Source organism: Lipotes vexillifer, unplaced genomic scaffold (assembly GCF_000442215.2).
Source record: "Lipotes vexillifer unplaced genomic scaffold, Lipotes_vexillifer_v1.1 scaffold691, whole genome shotgun sequence".
Classification (NCBI taxonomy): Eukaryota; Metazoa; Chordata; class Mammalia; order Artiodactyla; family Lipotidae; genus Lipotes; species Lipotes vexillifer.
In genome coordinates, this window is record NW_006788040.1 from 3,940,647 (window position 1) to 3,958,076 (window position 17,430).

The following is a 17,430-nucleotide window of genomic DNA, read 5'->3' on the forward strand; positions in this document are numbered from 1 at the left end:
AAAAAAAAAAAAAAAAAAAAAAAAAAAGAAGGTCCACAAGAGATGTTCATCATGTTGTTTATAATGGGTGGGGGTGGGGGTGGGGATGAAATATCCAAAATAGGAATTACTATTGAGGTGAAATATGCAGTCATTTAAAACCAAGTTTTAACTGGGAGACAATATCTAACAAACATGGCATATCCAACCTCATTAATATGAAGGAAATATCCAACAAACATGGCATATCCAACCTCACTAATACAAAGCAGTCTTCCTAATCCATAAGACTAAGTAGAAGCTGGGGTGAATGACAGGAATAGGCAATTAAGGAATACAAGTGGGAGCTTCCCTGGTGGCGTAGTGGTTGAGAGTCCGCCTGCCGAAGCAGGGGAAGCGGGTTCGTGTCCTGGTCTGGGAAGATCCCACATGCCGTGGAGTGGCTGGGCCTGTGAGCTGTGGCTGCTGAGCCTGTGCGTCCGGGGCCTGTGCTCCGCAACGGGAGAGGCCACAACAGTGAGAGGCCCATGTACCGCAAAAAAAAAAAAAAAAAAAGGGAATGCAAATGGCCACAAACATGAAAAGATGCCCATTTTCACTAATAAAGAAACAAAATGAAATACCATCAGATGAACAAAGATGGAAAAGATAAGCAGCACCAGTATTTTAGTGAAGAAGCAGGCACTGCCCACAGGCGTTGGGACAGTGATTTTGGAGGGTACTTTGTCGATATCTATTTTATTTAAATGTTTGCTCCTTTTGACCTTGATCTTCCACATCTAGAAAAATATCTCCAGAATCCCATGTGCACGTGAACCCATACAAAAAGTCATTGGAGCATTGTTTGGAATTAAAAAAGAAGAAAAATGCCTTTCAATAGGGAAGTGGTTAAATACAAGATAGATTCATACCACAGAAATCTATGCAGACAATAAAAAGACTGAGGTGACTCAGCATGTAGTTGAAAAGAAAAAGTGAAAACGAAATCAAGTTGCCAAACGGTATGTTGTTTAGTTTGATCTCACTTATGTAGACACACACACATTGATAAGGGTACACACAGTACTGCAGGATGTGCACTAAATTTTCCTGGGAAAACACACACCTGAGGGCTAGGATTTCAAACAACCTTCACTTTGTGCAACAGCGATTGACTTTTTCTTGCAACAAGCAGATGTTGACATTCTAATAAAAATATTTTATAGCAAAGAAAGCAATTCATTAAAAAATGTTTAAGGCAAATGCTCAGATAAAACAGTCAAAATATAAAGCTCAGTGAAAAAAAGGAGGTCACAAATTCCTATAAAACACGATACATTTTTTTTTTTTTTTTTTTTTTTTTTTTTTTTTGCGGTATGCGGGCCTCTCACCGCTGTGGCCTCTCCCGTTGCGGAGCACAGGCTCCGGACGCGCAGGCTCAGCGGCCATGGCTCACGGGCCCAGCCGCTCCGCGGCATGTGGGATCTTCCCGGACCGGGGCATGAACCCGTGTCCCCTGCATCGGCAGGCGGACTCTCAACCACTGCGCCACCAGGGAAGCCCCCACGATACATTTTTAAAATTATTTGTTTTTATCTTTCGCTGTGTTGGGTCTTCATTGCTGTGTGCGGGCTTTCTCTAGTTGTTGCGAGCGGGGGCCACTCTTTTTTGCAGTGCGCGGACTTCTCATTGTCGTGGCTTCTTTTGTTGCAGAGCACGGGCTCTAGGCGCGCGGGCTTCAGTAGTTGTGGCACGCAGGCTCAGTAGCTGTGGCTTGCAGGCTCCAGAGCGCAGGCTCAGTAGTTGTGGCTCACGGGCTTAGATGCTCCGCAGCATGTGGGATCTTCCCGGACCAGGGCTCGAACCCATGTTCCCTGCATTGGCAGGCAGATTCTTAACCACTACGCCACCAGGGAAGCCCAAGCATGATACATTTTTTAAGACTCAGCGCTTTCACTGCTGTGGGCCTGGGTTCAATCCCTGGTCGGGGAACTAAGATCCCTCAAGCAGTGAGGTGTGGCCAAAAAAAAAAAAAAGAAATGCTCACACCAAATTGTTCACGGTGGTGAACTGGCTGAACTCTTTTCTTTTCCATTGTATTTCCCCATGATTTCTAAGTTTTCTGCATCAAGCATGTACTCTCTTCATAATGTGGGAGTATAAGTAAAAGGGGGAGAGAGCTTGATCACAGAGAGATGAAAAATGTGAGCCCCCAGCCCTGGCTCCAGGCCTGGAACCTGGCTGCTGGGTGGCCCAGGGCTCCTCTTCCTGAGGTCCCAGTGGGCACTTGCCCTTGATTGGCACTGCCAAATGGGAGCTGGACCTACCCAGGGCTGGTTGGGTCTGCCCGAAGGTGGGAGAAGTGAGGATTAGCACCCTCCTCAGACTGACACAGAGAAGCTGTTTATTGCTGGAAAAAATTCACCTCTGTCCCAAGCTCAGCCGGAGGCACGTTCTGGAGATGAGAGCTGTCTTTACAGTTAGAAAACCCCAAGGACTCTGCACCTGGTCCCCTTGCACAGGTGTCAGGAAAAGCTAATTGCTTAGGTCCCTCATAAAGCAAGTTCCAGAAGGTCTCTGAAATTGTCTTCAGAAGTTAGCATCTGGTATAGCTCTGAGCAAGTAGAACTGCTCTCTGGGCAAAGAGTTTTGTGCTGATGTCCTGTTCCTCTAGCTTCTCTCTTGCATTCAGAAACATCTCTCCAAACTGGTAGAAACCATTCATTCATTCATTCAACAAATACATCTCTGTTGAGTGCCTATTCTTCCTGGCGCTGTCCTAGACCTTGGGCAAATAGTGGAAAACCAGAAAGACCCCTACCCTCTTGGAGCTTAAGCATTCTAGGAGGTGAGACAGACAGTAAACAAGAAAGTAAATAAATTATAGCTCATGTTAAGGGCTATGAAGAAAATAAAACTGGGTAACATATAGGGAGTGACTCAGGTTTGAAGAGCAACATTAAATGGTCGAGGAAGTCTTCTCTATGGAGATGACATTTGAGCTGCGATTTGAATAGAAATCTCAGTCAGGTAAAGACCCAGAGTAAGAGCATTCCAGTAAATGAGAACAGCAAGTGCAAAGACCCTGAGGTAGATGTGAGTTTGGTTTAGTCACTGTACTGAAGGAAGAGAGGGAATGATAGGGTCAGATGCTGTGTGGTCTTGTAGGCCACACTAAAAGAGTTTGGATTTCATTCTTTTTTTTTGTTTTTTTGTATTTTTAATAAATTTATTTATTTGTTTATTTTTGGCTGCGTTGGGTCTTTGTTGGTGCACGCGGGCTTTCTCTAGGTGCGGCGAGCGGGGACTGCTCTTCATTGTGGTGCACGGGCTTCTCATTGCCGTGGCTTCTCTTGTTGTAGAGCACGGGCTCTAGGCGTGCGGGCTTCAGTAGTTGTGGCTTGTGGGCTCTAGAGCACAGGCTCAGTAGTTGTGGAACACGGGCTTAGTTGCTCCGCGGCATGTGGAATCTTCCCGGACCAGGGCTTGAACCCATGTCTCCTGCATCTTAACCACTGCGCCACCAGGGAAGTCCTGGATTTCATTCTAAGAAGAAAGGGAAGCCCCGGGGGTGGGGATGGGGTTCTGATTAATGATTTACATTTATCAGCCATTTACTATGAGCCAGGCATTGTACTCAGTGCTCAGCAGTTCACATGTCATTTAATTTGAACAATAACAACAATCCAAAAGGTCATATTATTGATATTATTCCTATTGAATAGCTCTAGTGAAGTGTAAAGAGCACTAATTTTAGAATGGACAGTCCTGCGTTAGAATTAAAGCCCCACCACTCACTAGCTGTGTAAACTCAGCCAAGTTACTTACCCTCTCTGAGTTGGTTTCCTCATCTGTAAAATACCGTGATATTCACAATGACAGCTATGATTCTTATTATTTCTGGAGATGTTGTCATCTTGGAGGGGTGTCAAGGGGAGTAAAGATTACTTACAGTAAATCCTCACCCAGCTATCTGCTTAATTAACCCAGCTAGGGGCTACCCTGGAAACTTCTGGCACTCCAGGGCAGCCTGCCAAGGCTCAAAACTTTTCAGCTCTGGATGGAGTCCAATTTGTCCTGGCAGCTCAAAGAAAGAAGGAAGGCCCAGCCCTCAGAACATTCTAGGCTAGTCCACGGTAAACACAAGAATGCCACCTATTACAGGCTGGGTTCCCTGGGAAGCAGACTCTGGGCTGGAAGTTAGGGTACAGGAGGTTTATTAAGGAGTGCCCTTGGGGTTAATATCCTTCAGGTTGACAAAGGAAGGATAGGAAATAGGGCCACCAGAGGGAGAAGCCAGATGTAAATGCTGTCTTAATGGAGGCCTCAGGGCCGTGTATACCTGCATCCACTCCTTGGGGCTCTGCAAGATCCAATTTGCAAAATAAAGATAACTAGACATGCTTTTGCCTGTTAAAGGATGCAGACGAGAACTGGAAAAATGTTCACAATGTTTTATTAACTGAAAAAATGGTGAGAACAGAATGTGTCGAATGATCTCATTTTTGTAGAAAACCAATGTTTATATTCCTTTTTCTAAAATAATGCTAGAAGGATGAGAACTAAAATCCTAACAGCGATTATTTCTGCTGGTTTTTCTTTCTTTGCTTATTTGTGTGACCCACATCAAGCATGTTACTGCTTTTGTAAGAAGGTAGAGGGAGGCCAATGTAAGTTACTAAAAAGAAATAGACTTCATCCCGTAACACAGCCAGCCCTTCCAACAACAAGGAACAAGGACTGTCCTACAGATGAGCTTGAGGTCTTCTGAGGAAGGGACAGAAATCAATGAATTTAAAATGTCTGAGCACGTAGAGAATGGACTTGAGGACATGGGGAGGGGGAAGGGTAAGCTGGGATGAAGTGAGAGAGTAGCATTGACATCTGTACACTACCAAATGTAAAATAGCTAGTGGGAAGCAGCTGTATTGCACAGGGAGGGGAGATCAGCTCAGTGCTTTGTGACCACCTAGAGGGGTGGGATAGGGAGGGTGGGAGGGAGACGCAAGGGTGAGGGGATGTGGGGATATATGTATACATATAGCTGATTCACTTTGTTATATGCAGAAATTAACACAACATTGTAAAGTGATTATACTCCAATAAAGATGTTAATAAATAAATAAATAAATAAATTTAAAAGCTGTCTGAGCAATGTGCAAAGTTGGAGGGAATACAAATTCCCCAGGCAAGATGGAGGTAATGGCAGTTTCTTGCGTGTTAGGAAAGGATGAACACTCTGTACCAGGGGCGGGCATTGGCCCACTCGGAAGATCACACACACACACACACACACACACACACACACACACACGCAAAGCTGCCTTTTCCAGGCATTCACCCAGGACCAGGCCTGGGCCCCATGCCATTAACACGCCCTGTATCACTGGATCCTCAATCTGAGGTGGGCACTGCTCTCCACCCCATTTTACAGGTGGAAAATGAGGCTCAGAGAGGTTAAGTGTCTTGCCTAGGTTAACACAGCTAGTGAGAGTGGAGCAGAAGTTCAAAAACAGGGCAGTTGGCTCCAGAGCTCATATCCACCACACCGTATAAAAATCATTTTTCCCTTTTCACTGAGGCCTTGGCCTGATATGCTTGGATTTATGCACAGACTGAAAGCCAAGGGCAGGCTCCAGCCGGCATCAAGGACAAGGCAATGATGGAATGCAGAGAGCGTTGGCTGGAAGGTCTTCCATCGACAGTCTGTGAGTACAAGGGTGCTGACTGCCTTCCTGCTGCTCCTGGCTTATCCTGCCTTCAGGACTCCTACATGGAAACTTCCTCAACTGCTCTGGACCCTTCCTCTCCACTGAACCCTTAGAAGGCTGCCAGGTCAACTCCCCTGCTCAAACGCCTTTAATAGCTCCCCAGTACCTATAAGATCAAGTTCAAATTCCTCAGCCTGACATTTAAGATCCAGGCTACCTCAAACCTCACTTAATACACCTTCCAAATAGGGCCCTTTGCTGTCTCATCTTGTGCTTAAACATGGATTATGGGGATTCCCTGGTGGTCTAGTCCTAACCAGGACTTTGCGCTTTCACTGCCGAGGGCGTGGATTCAATCCCTGGTCGGGGAACCAAGATCCCGTGAGCTGCGTGGTATGACCACCACCACCACCAACAAAAACATGGATTACGGAAGCAGAACATGCCCGAGTTTGAACTCCGGCTCTGCACCTCTACATCCAGGAGACTTTGCTTCTCCTCTGTGAGCCTCAGTTTCCTCATGTGGAAAATGGGATAACGATAATGAGACCTCACGGTGCTTGGGAAGACATGCGAGATAAGGCTTGTGCTGTGCTTAGCACAGGCCTGTCAGGGGTAGTTTTGTTACACTGCTTCAGCGAGCAAGTTAACGGTGGGGGGGCGAGGGGGAGCGGGGGTGGTGGTGGTGGTGATGCTCCCTGCACAGTCTCTAGGGACCAGCGCCTAATTAGCATATCCAGTCCACAAAATGATGGCTGAGAGCTTTGGGGATGACTGTACAGCTGAATCATCCAAGTGACCCCTCCCTGACACCACCGTTGTCCCAGCTGCTTTAAAACCACGTTCCCTACCTCCTTTCCATCCCTCTGAGGATGGATCACTTTCTTGTGTTCCCCTCTGTGTCCCTTGACAATCTTGTTTTCAGTGTCTCTAGCACTGTTGTAAACCCAGCGCCTCGTGTCTTCCTCAGGCAGACCTTATCTCTTCCCCACACCTTTCACTGTGTAACAGAGTCCTCTGCTTCCGGCCATCTTCCTTCCTTCCTGATGTCGAAGCAGACTTCTGTCTCCCTCCTGTATAGGCTTCCAATAGAGAAGCCACTTCCTGCCCTGGGGCTGAAATTCCATGAGATGCCTTGTCTCCTTGGTTCACTAAGCTTTCCTTATGAAACCCCTCCTTCCAACTGCGCCCTCCAATGATTATCCTTTCCTTCCACTGGCCGACGGGAGACTGTGGCAGAGTAGGGATTTGGAAAATAGGTCCTGCCTGGCTTTCTACTCTCCTCTCATTTCCCCTGCCCCTCTGTCAATGGAATGACTCTATTAGAGGGGTTGTATCATCAGAAGTATGGTATTTAGAACGAAGGAGCTGATAGGTCCTCTTTTTCATGCTAAGCCAACCGCATGTAGAGTATTGTGGCTTCTTGTTCAAGTGCCAAGCTATAGAGAGGTAGGAAAACCAAGAGGTTGAAAATAGGGACTTTGGAGGCTGGCAAACCTGGGTTTGAATCCTGACTTAGCCACGATCAACTGACTAACCTGCTAAATGGGGCTTATAATCACACCTATCACTGGCTTTGTTTCAAGGATTCAGTGAGGTAGTTTACAGTCCCCTGGGCACCTCCTCTGGGCTCCCAGGGCACCCAGCACACACTTACCCGGCTGACTTGTACCTGTCCTCTTCTCTCTCTGGCTCCTGTGTGTCTAGGTCATCCTGAGCCCAGAGGCCTCTGGGAAGACTGCCCTGGAGGAGTCAGGGCAGCTGTGCTGAGGGGTTGAGACGTGGGGTGCCCAGAAAGCTGGCTGGAGCATTGGTGGGAGGCACCCGCCACCCCTCACCTGGGTCCCTGTCAGCAGGGCCCTGCGAGTTCACTGGCCACCTCACAGCAGGCCACGACTGTACACGCCTTATCCCAGCCGTCCTGCCAGCATCTCCAATTTACAGACAAGACAACTGGCTCGGAGAGGTGAGGCCACCTTGCTCAGAGTCACACAGACAGACAGTGGCTGAGGCCAGTTGGCTTCTGACCCCAGAGCCTGGCCCCTGCTCTGAATGGCAAAAGCGAAATAGGCTACTGGCCATTCAGAAGCCCCAGATCCCCAAGGAAAAGTTCTGGCCTGGCCATTGCATGTTACTCTGAGTTAACGACTCTCAGGGAGGAACCAATGCAATCCCTTTTTGTGCAGACCCCTCCTGAGCGGGGGAGTCTGGTTTTCGAGGTGTAACAAGCCACGTGCATCCCCTTTAGCAGGTCACCAAGCTGGTCCTCACCTGTTGCTCCTCTCCTGTGACAGAGGCTGACTGGACCTGGGGGCGGGGCTCTGCCCATCGTCAAGTGGACCTGGTGAGCCTGTCACAGGAACAGACGGCAGCCTCACCTACCACTAATCAAACTCCCATCCAAAGGGGTCTCAGCTCAACTGTTCCCGAGGCTCCCTAGAGGCAGGGGCCTGTGGGGAAGGCTGTTTCATGAAAGAACTTGCCCATGGAGGTAAAAGCCATCCCCAATTCTGTCCTCCTGGTGGGAGCTGTCAGCAAAAATACAGACAGAGGCAGCTCTAAAACTGTTCGTGGCCCTGGGACCCCAGAATCCCACGTTTAGAAATGTGCCTCCCCTGGAAATAACAGGTGATTTGTGCAAGGAGGTTTGCAGCAAGGTGATTAAAAGAGAGCAGAGTAATGCTGGGCTGGACAAATGCAGAGTGGAGAGGGCTGCCCACCAGTTTTCTTCTTTCCCGACTGAACAAGTTCACTGCTGTCAGAGTGTCCCCCAGTTGTGACCTCATCTGACCCTCACAGTTACTGGTCCCCACGAGGCAAGAGGGCTTAGAGAATGATCATCCCTGTTTTGCACAAGAAGAAATCAAGGCCCAGAGAGTCCGAGTGACTGACATAAGGTCACACAGCTTATTGAAGTCTAGAACCTGGGCCCCAGCCTCCTGACCCTCCATCCAGTGCTTTTTTTCACCACCCCTGGCCACCTTTATGAGCAAATTAAAAATAAAAAGGATGGACACGTGAGGCCTGGGAATGTGCATGTGAAAGAATGCTAAGTAGATCAGACCATGAGATTGGAGACAGGGTGGGTGCCTGCATGTAATCTCTGTAAATAAAATTCCTAAGTGTACAGGAATGATTGGTGCTCATCCTGCTGGAGGCTCTTTTTCTGCCAGGATCTTCTATGAAAACAACTTTAAGGAGGAGAAAACCATAATTACCCCCTTGGGATGGCAGAGCACTTAAGGGACATGTCAGATTGCTGAGGGTGGGCTCATGCAGCCAGACAAAGCATATTCAATGTCATAATTTCATATGTGGAGAACTAGAATTAAGGACCCGTTGTTTCTGTAATTCAGACCAAAGGAAGTGAAGCTCCACACCACCTCCAGGGCTGGGAGAGACCCCCAGGAGCCCAGTGAATTCTTAAGCGGGGCAAACTTCCCCATCCCCCGGGGAGGAGGTGGAATCCGAAATCCCAGGGCCTGAGATTGGGGCAGGTTAGGGGTTTTAAATAGGTTGAAAAACTCTAGACTGCCCTTTAAGGCTCTCCAGTTCTGCCAGTCTGTGTAAAATTCTCTTGGTGATTATCGATTGTTGGAAGAGAATTTCTAGTATGATGTGAAGTTGGAATTTAATGCTCATTTTGCAATCCCTCCACCCCTCATCACACACACACATAGGACTGGAGATGGTAACTTTTAGACTGAATTTTTCATCTCGGTTCAGCCTGCAGAATTGCAATAGCTTCTGACTGAGGTCAAGGCCCCTCCCTGCTGCCCTGGCACAGAGATCTAGGTAAGAGCTGATGCCAGGCTGCCCCTCGCTCTACTGGGCTGATCTGAGAGCTCCACGGGGGCTCTGGCTCCACCCTTCCCCTCCCTGGGGACTAGTGTCCCCAAGGTGGGTCCCCTAGGCACCTCCCCAGCTCCTTCTGAAGATCCCATAAACATGCTCTGGATGCCAACACTCCCTCCTCACCTCTGAGCCCCCTCTTCCTTCTCTTTGATGTCAAGTTCCTCCTTAGGTGGGCCCACTCTCCTGCCTCCTCTTCCTCATTTCCCATTCTTCCCACTGGCTATCTCCCCACGACTTCCTGGCAAAGCTGTGCAGTGAGCCCCATTCTTAGCCTGCTTGACCTCTAAACTGCAGCCTAACACTGCATTCCCTCTCCTCTGCCCCCTCCTTCCACATTCACCCTGGATCTCTTGACTTTCCCACCTCCTGGCCCCCTCCCAGGTCTCAGTGCTCCCCAGCCTCTGCTAGCCCCATCTTAGCCTCCAGCCTTAGAGAGCCTGGACATAAAAATGAAGAATCATTCAGTGGGCTTAATGGCAGACTGGACACACAGAGGAAAGGATACATGAATTTGGAAATAGAAAGTTTAAAAATGGAACTCAGAGCATCTGAGATCTGGGGGACAATATCAAACAGTCCAACATACATGTTATCAGAGTCCCATCAGCTTGGTCTGCTGAAATGGCATTTCCCATCCTCTTGTTCTGCAGCTACTACTTGTATTTTTCTTTCTTTGTAAGAACAGGATGCGGGAGCTTCCCTGGTGGCGCAGTGGTTGAGAGTCTGGCTGCCAATGCAGGGAACACGGGTTCGTGCCCCGGTCCAGGAGGATCCCACATGCCGCGGAGCGGCTGGGCCCATGAGTCATGGCCGCTGAGCCTGTGCGTCCGGAGCCTGTGCTCCGCAACGGGAGAGGCCACAACAGTGAGAGGCCCGCGGACCGCCAAAAAAAAAAAAAAAAAAAAAAAGAGGATGCGGGTGTGGGGGAAATGAATGGTAGGTGGCTTGGGGTTCAGAGTCGGCTTTAGGAGACAATCCTGAGAACAAACCCTCCCTCAGTCACTTGCTAAATGTGTGACCTTGGACAGGCCACCTACCCTCTCTGTACCTCGGGTCTTCTCATCTGTACCTGTGTGAGGATTAAACAAGATAATGCAAGGAATGAGCCAGGCAGAAACTCTGGCCACAGTTAAGTGCTTTTTATTCTAATTACAAATAATTGTGGTCTCACCACCATTGTCATCCATGCTCTTATCATCATTTTCAGTTACGCACATTCCTTTCCAGACTTGGAAAAACGCCCCCCAAATTTTTTTCTAACATTTTCACAATCATGGTGCATTACCATGGATTCTGCTTTCACATTTATTCTTAAATTTTTTTTAAAAATTCTTGAATATTTAGTTTCTCATGTTGCTGCCAAGTATTCATTGACATCATGTTAAATGGCTACACAACACCCCCCTGCATTTTTGGTGGGTTTAACTTTTATTTTTGTTTGTTTCTCTCCCTGTATTATTTAACCCAAGCTTCTGGTGTGGCTGGGACAGGCAGTTTCTTGCCAAGTATTTACTCTTCCAAACTGCACCTAGCCATCTCAGAGGGCCACTCAGAAAGGATCTGTATCCATGGGCTCCGGGCATGTTACTTGCCCTCCCTGGGCTGCCGGGGCCCCTTTGAATGGCTCTGCCCACCCACCTCACAGAGGCACAGGTGCACTGTTCAAACTGACACATCCACCGTCATTGCCAATCATGGACTGGAGACAAAGACACTCAAATCTTAAATCCTCTTGGAGGCACAAGGTCTTAAAAGCTTCCTGGGAAATGCCTGTGATAGTCATGTTCTCTGCCAGGGTACAGAGAAGGCACTTAGAAAATTCCTGCTTAGGAGCAGTCATGGGGGTGGTAGGGCCCAGTGAGTGAGAGGGCAGGGTTCAGAGCCTCCACCCCACTTCACTTATAATGCTGCCCATCTTAAACCCTGGGGCCTCCTCGGTGGATCTAATTGGCACCAAGTGGAAACCATTCATCTGGTCCAATGTACCCACTTTAAATTTTTTTTTTTTTTCGGTACGCGGGCCTCTCACTGCTGCGGCCTCTCCCGCTGCAGAGCACAGGCTCCGGACGCGCAGGCTCAGCGGCCATGGCTCACGGGCCCAGCCGCTCCGCGGCATGTGGGATCTTCCCGGACCGGGGCACGAACCCATATCACCTGCATCGGCAGGCAGACTCTCAACCACTGTGCCACCAGGGAAGCCCTGTACCCACTTTATATGTAGGAAAACCGAGGCCCCAAGAGGTGAAGGCGTATGTCTGCCAGCACTATTCTGGATGACCCCTGAGCTGTTTCCAAAGCAAGCCCGAAAGGATGCCCTCATGATCTGAAATGGAAAATCACCTTGAGGTGATTCTTCAAGGGAGACTAAGTTGGACCTGGCACTACATTCTGGAAATTTTCAAAAATCCCCCGTCTTCTCAAATCGTTTAAACCGGGACGCTAACGTGAAGCCTGAACTCCAGGTGGTCAGGAGGTACAGATGACAAGTGAAGGTGTGAGGGGCTGTATAAACAGTAACAGGTAAGGCAGGTAAAGCCAAGGAGCCCCCTCCAACACACCTTACTTCGCTCCGGGGCCAAGGGCTGGGCTTGAGCAGCTCAGAGAGAAAAAAAATGGGCCTGCCACTGAGCTGGGTCCCTGGCAAATGCCTCCAGGAGAAAACAGTCTTCCTGCTGCCTGTCAAGACGGCTGTCCCTGGGCCTGATCTCAGCTAATTTGACAGCGCGAGGGGAGGACACCACCCCCATATCTACTCTGCATCTCAAATACACCGCGAGAACTGGCGCGACAGAGGAATTGCTATTGATTTCCACTTGTGCAGGCTGACCTAACAAAACCAATTCATCAAGTGCCTGTCTGCCTCGCTGCTTCAGACGCTCATCCTAACCACGTGCAAATAAATTGCACCAGCATCTAGGGTGATTTGTCAAGGTCCAGCTGGGCAGGGGCCCTGGCTTCCACTGATGGACTCTGGGCCAGGCTGGCAGGGGGTCAGCCCAGCAAATGCCCTGCTGCTGATCCGCCACCGATCAGCCACATTCTGGGTGGCCCAAGAATCGGGATGTCTGGCAGCTGCGGCCATGCTAGGAGCTGGTTGGCCATGCCTGGGAGGGGGCTTTGAGGAACAAGGCCCAAGTCCCACTCGCTTCAACAGGACTTGGTAGTGACATCGTCACTTGTTTCTTCCTGTCTCCGACCCCTTGATTTTGGAGGATTTAATGGAACGTCTGTGCAACCAGGAGGCACTGAGTTCTGGTTTTGACTCGGCCACTGGCCGACCATCCTTGGGCAGCTATGAGATGGAGATGACACCACCCGTGGGGGCCCAGGACCCTGAAAAGGCCAGGGGTCAGACTGGGTGTCCAATCCCTGTTCTCCCACCTGGCTGTGGGCGGACAGCCACCTGCTGTTCTCAGTGCCTGGCCTCCTTCATCTGTCCTATGGGGCTGAAAATCGTACCTACCTACCTCCTAGGGTGGCGGTCATGGGGACTAAACGAGCTCACAGAAAGGACTGCAGGGCCTCACACACTCAGCCCCTGCTTCCGCAGGCAGGGACCGGAGGCTCAGAGAAGGGAGTGATGTTCTCTGGGCTGCACAGTGAGGCAGAGTGAGATCAGGAGGGGTGAAAATGAGAGGCGAGCATGAAAGGCTGATGAAAAGAGCACCGCCCTGCCGCCTTCCTCTCCTGACGGTGGCTGTCATCGAAGCACTGGGACACAGGAGGAGTGGGTCACAGGCCCGGCACGGATCATTTCTTGAAAGGGTCAAAACTTTATTCGCGGGGCTTTTTTTGTGTTTTTTTTTGTTTTTGAATACACAGGTTTCCTGCCGTCCAGGGAGAAAGGGACGTGGTGTCCGGCTGCACGAGGTTTGGGGGCTGGCCTTGGGGCTCCAACCCCGTCCCTTGCACCTGCGCGCTGGCCGCTCAGTTCCTCTGCTGTGGATAAGGCACTGTGTGTTCTGCAGGATGGCGCTCACGGCTGGCTGGCAGGCGACGAGGTGGCCTTCTCAGGGGCTGTGAAGCTGAGGCTGTCGAGGGGTGGACTTGAACTTGGGGCCTGGCAGGGGGCCAACTGGCGAGGAGGCCCCAGGCTATGGTACCTCAGCCTGGCAGGTCCAGCTGGCCCCGGTGCAGCGGCCTCAGGATGGAATCATGCCTTTGCTTCTTTTGCGGTCAGTCATGGTTCTCCGGTTGTGGTTGGCTCGTGTGGCCTTGCTGGATTCCTTCTTCCTGCGTTCCTGTGTTGTCTCTCGGCTCTGCCCGTGGCCCCGGGGGCTGCCAGCCACTGCCATCGAGCTGTCATGCCGGTACCTGAGGGAGGAACAACCCGCCCCCACAAGAACCCATCAGCCGAAGGAGGAGGCCCTGATGGGAAGAGCCCTTTGCCTTCCTCGGAGGTCCCTGGGAGAGGACCCAAAGCTTGGGCCAGAGTACCCCCGTCCCAGCTTCCAGGGGGAGGAGAAATGGAGCCCGGCAGGGGCAGGGCTGTGGGGGCTCCAGCCAGCGCCGTGCCCTCTGTTTACTCTCCTCTGAGCCCTGCCTCCCGATGGGCCTCTGGCTAAGCTCTGAGGGTGGACCAGCTAGTGGGCTGAACGCAGCCCACAGTGCAGAGAGGATGAGGGCCTGGGGATGGGCCCCTCTCTTCTCCACCCAGGGCCACGTGATACAGATGAGGTAGGACTCCAGTTCTACACCCCAGGGCCTTGCTTGGTGGCCTCCCAAGACCAAGTGCACTCAGATATGACCTTGGGCCTCTTCAGACCACATCAGCTGCTGGGTTTACCCAGAGCTCTGTGCTCAGGGGGCTGTAATGGATCAGAGGTCTGAGTCACTCTGCTCTCTGCTCAACGACCTTCTGTGGCTCCAGGCTGCCTTCAGAATGAGATCCAATGTCTTCCCCACTTGGTTAGGCCCCCTGCACCCAGTGCGCAGGGCTGTGGGAGTCCCAGGGCCAGGATGGGGGACTGGGCTTGAAACCCCTGGCTTGGCTTTAAGTGGAAGAGGGACCTGGGGCAGGTCCTTGGCCCCTCTGGACCGCACCCCACCCCCAGGAAGACAACGGGGTGAATTAGAGGAGTCTCTAGTTACCTGTTCTCAGCTCCCCTCCAAAGGCCCCCATCCCTGACCACCCTGAGCTTTCTTGCCTTTTTCCCCTCATATGAAAAATTCCTTTGCACACTTTCCACCTTTAAGGGCCCAGCTCACATGCCCCATCCCTAACATGCCTCTCTTGGCCATAAAGGATATGTGCCTGTCTGTCTTTCTGGGCTCTCCCACATTTTACACTCTGCCTGACACCAGCGAGCCGTGGACACATCATGCTCCCACACTGGGTGACAAACCCCTTGTAGTGTCTATCAAGTAATGGTTACAAGTGTGGACCCCAGAGATAGGCCACCTGGACTCAATCTCTGCTCCGCCACCTACTAGCTGTGTGACCTTTGGTGGGTTACTTAACATGTCTGGGCCTCAGTTTCCTCATCTGTAAAACGAGGATAATGGTAATGGTAGCTACTTCATAGGTCTGTTGCCAGAACTAAATTAACACATGTAAAGCACTTGGGGTTTGTGTGTGGGCTTCCTATGTGGTTGGCTGGGCTTCCCCCTCCCACCAACACAGCCTCTTAAATGCTCACCCCTTCCTGGCCAGGAAGGCCATGCGCCTGGCTTCTGCTTTTTCCCGCAGCACTGCAGGGTCCTGCACAAAATGGTCAGGCTGTGGAGGGGAGGGGAGAAAAGAATCATGAGCTGCTCCATTTCCCTAAGCTGAGGTGAGGCTGCACCTGGCCCAATCCTGGTGACACCCCCATGCCAGGAGTGGGGCTAAGCCACAGTGCAGCTGTGCAATGCCCCAGAATGCAGCCGGCTTGCTATGGTCCAAGGTTTCCACCAGAAGCCCCTCCTCTGGCCCTCCCACCAATTTCCCGAAGAGAGGCAGCTAAAGATGGCTCCATCATAGCAGAAGCATGATGATGACAGGTGGGAGCAATGGGGGAAGGCCAGGATGGCCACCATGAGAGACCACACGGGGCCTGGAAACCCAGGAGAGCGCCCTGGAAGCTGACTCCTCTCCCCGCTGGCGCCACAAGCAATGGGCTGTGGGAGCGCCCGCCCTGTGCCAAGGTGGGGAGAGACTGGACTAGCGGGAGAAAGCGGGACCCAAGGACCACAGACAGGCTTTGGGGGCCCGGGCTGTTTCACAAAAACAACAAAACAAGGGGAGTTAGTAACTTTTGAAAACTTCAAGATTTGACATAAAAACCCAGGCTGATCCCTTGCCTGGAAGAAGGGAAAGCCCTGGAGGGTCCGGGCCTCCACAGTGCTGAGGAGCCCCTGGGCAGGGCACGTGTGTCCCCACACCTCAGTTTCCATCAGGCCCCGCTACTCATTTACGTTGGTGGCCTGGCCCCAGACACGTCTGAATTTGTCACCCTGGTGGGAGGACATGGGGGGGGATCCAGGGGTCCCAGGCTGCTGCCCCATTCAACCTGAGCAGCGCTGCTCTTATCTATTTTATATGAGGCTCTAGTTAAGATTTCACTTGAAGAAAAAGTTTAGCGGCTATAAAACAGAATTTTCAAACCCATCATCCTAGATGACCTCCAAAGGGCCCTTGGGCTCTAACGCCTCTCTGATTTCAAGAATTGCCAACCTGGGCACAGAGGCCAACAGCTGTCCCTCTCCTGGGCCCCAGGCTCCTGGGCCTAATGAACCCAGCAGCTCAAAGGCCCGGCCTCTGATCCATCCCCTGGGCCCTCACTGGGCAGCAGAGGCGGGTTCTAAGCTAGCAGCTCTCCAAGCAGACATCCCGGGCTCAGAGGGACCCCCACCCTCCCAGGCAGTAATGCTGGAGCCGCCTCAAGGCCAGGTTCAGAGAAGCGGGGCACAGATACCGATTCACCTCTCAGAAGTGTACCCTTCCCTTCACCTGCCACCTGCCAACGAGGTACCTTGGGGCCCTCGTCCTCAGCCTCCTCCTCCTCCTCCTCGTCATCCTCCTGTCCTTCTCTGGGCACTTTGGTTCTCAGCACCTGAGGGATGGTGAAGGGCCTGAGGGTTTAGAGAGAAAGTGAGATCAAAGACTAGACTAAACCTGGAGAGTGAGCCTCAGGGAGGAGGGAACCCCACTGGGTGAGAGGGGCTGCCAGGACGGGGAAGGGCTCAGGAGGCCGGGAAAAACCAAAGTGCTTTTGAAGCCAGCTTTGCTCCAGCCCCTGGATTCTGTGTGGGTACCAGGGTCTGACGCGGGGGCTTTGGGGAACCTGAGCTGGGGCTGTGGGGGTCTCCAGTTCTCTCTTGTCAGGGCAGCTCTGCTTTTACCGGGGAATTGGGGAATCTCCATAAGATCCCATTGGGAAAAGTTTTCTGCAATTAGGAAGAAAAATGTAAAACTCCTGCATGAGACCCAATAAATGCTGCCTCACTCAGGGTAGGTTGGACCAACCGGCCAAGGGGGTGGCTGGGGTGGAGGGAGCACTGGACTAGGAGTCAGGAGGCCTGGGTTCGGGCCCTGGTTCTGCCACTGACTTGCTCACGTGACCTGGGCCCTGGCTCCCGCATCTGTATAAACAAGAGGCTGCGGGAGGCCACTCTGCCCCTGGAATTTGACAGCCTCACCTGCGGCTGATGAGCTCATCATCAGAGTCTGCGTCGTTGGCTCCCACCTGGTTGCCATCGTATGTGTCATCATACTCATCCTCGTAGTCGTCACCGCGGTAAGGCGAGTCCTCCCCTGGCTGCACTGGCACCTGAGACGGCAGAAGTGTGGGTCTGAGGGGCCTGGGGCTGGCCGGTCTCCCCCCGCAGCACGGCCAGTGGCCTGGGGACGCCTACCTCCTCCGCCACCACGCTGTACTGCTCGTAGCGCCGCCGCTGCGCTACCACCTCCCGCTTGTCGTTCAGC

General features: G+C 51.5%; 1 protein-coding gene across 3 annotated transcripts in view; it reads right to left on the reverse strand.

Moving 5' to 3' along the window:
• Nucleotides 1-13,283: 13,283 nt before the first annotated feature.
• Nucleotides 13,284-17,430, reverse strand: part of ASCC2 (activating signal cointegrator 1 complex subunit 2) — a 39,080-nt gene continuing 34,933 nt past the window's right edge. For 2 of the 3 annotated variants that reach the window (XM_007461182.1, XM_007461181.1), the window contains 5 exons: nt 17,361-17,430; nt 17,145-17,275; nt 16,478-16,577; nt 15,164-15,243; nt 13,667-13,838 (listed from right to left, as the gene is read on the reverse strand). The exon at nt 17,361-17,430 is cut by the window's right edge and continues 36 nt beyond it. In XM_007461182.1, the coding sequence (XP_007461244.1) occupies nt 13,667-13,838; nt 15,164-15,243; nt 16,478-16,577; nt 17,145-17,275; nt 17,361-17,430 (553 nt within the window). Of the gene's footprint in view, nt 13,839-15,163; nt 15,244-16,477; nt 16,578-17,144; nt 17,276-17,360 lie in introns of all 3 variants that reach the window. The other variant, XM_007461180.1, reaches the window with a different exon arrangement.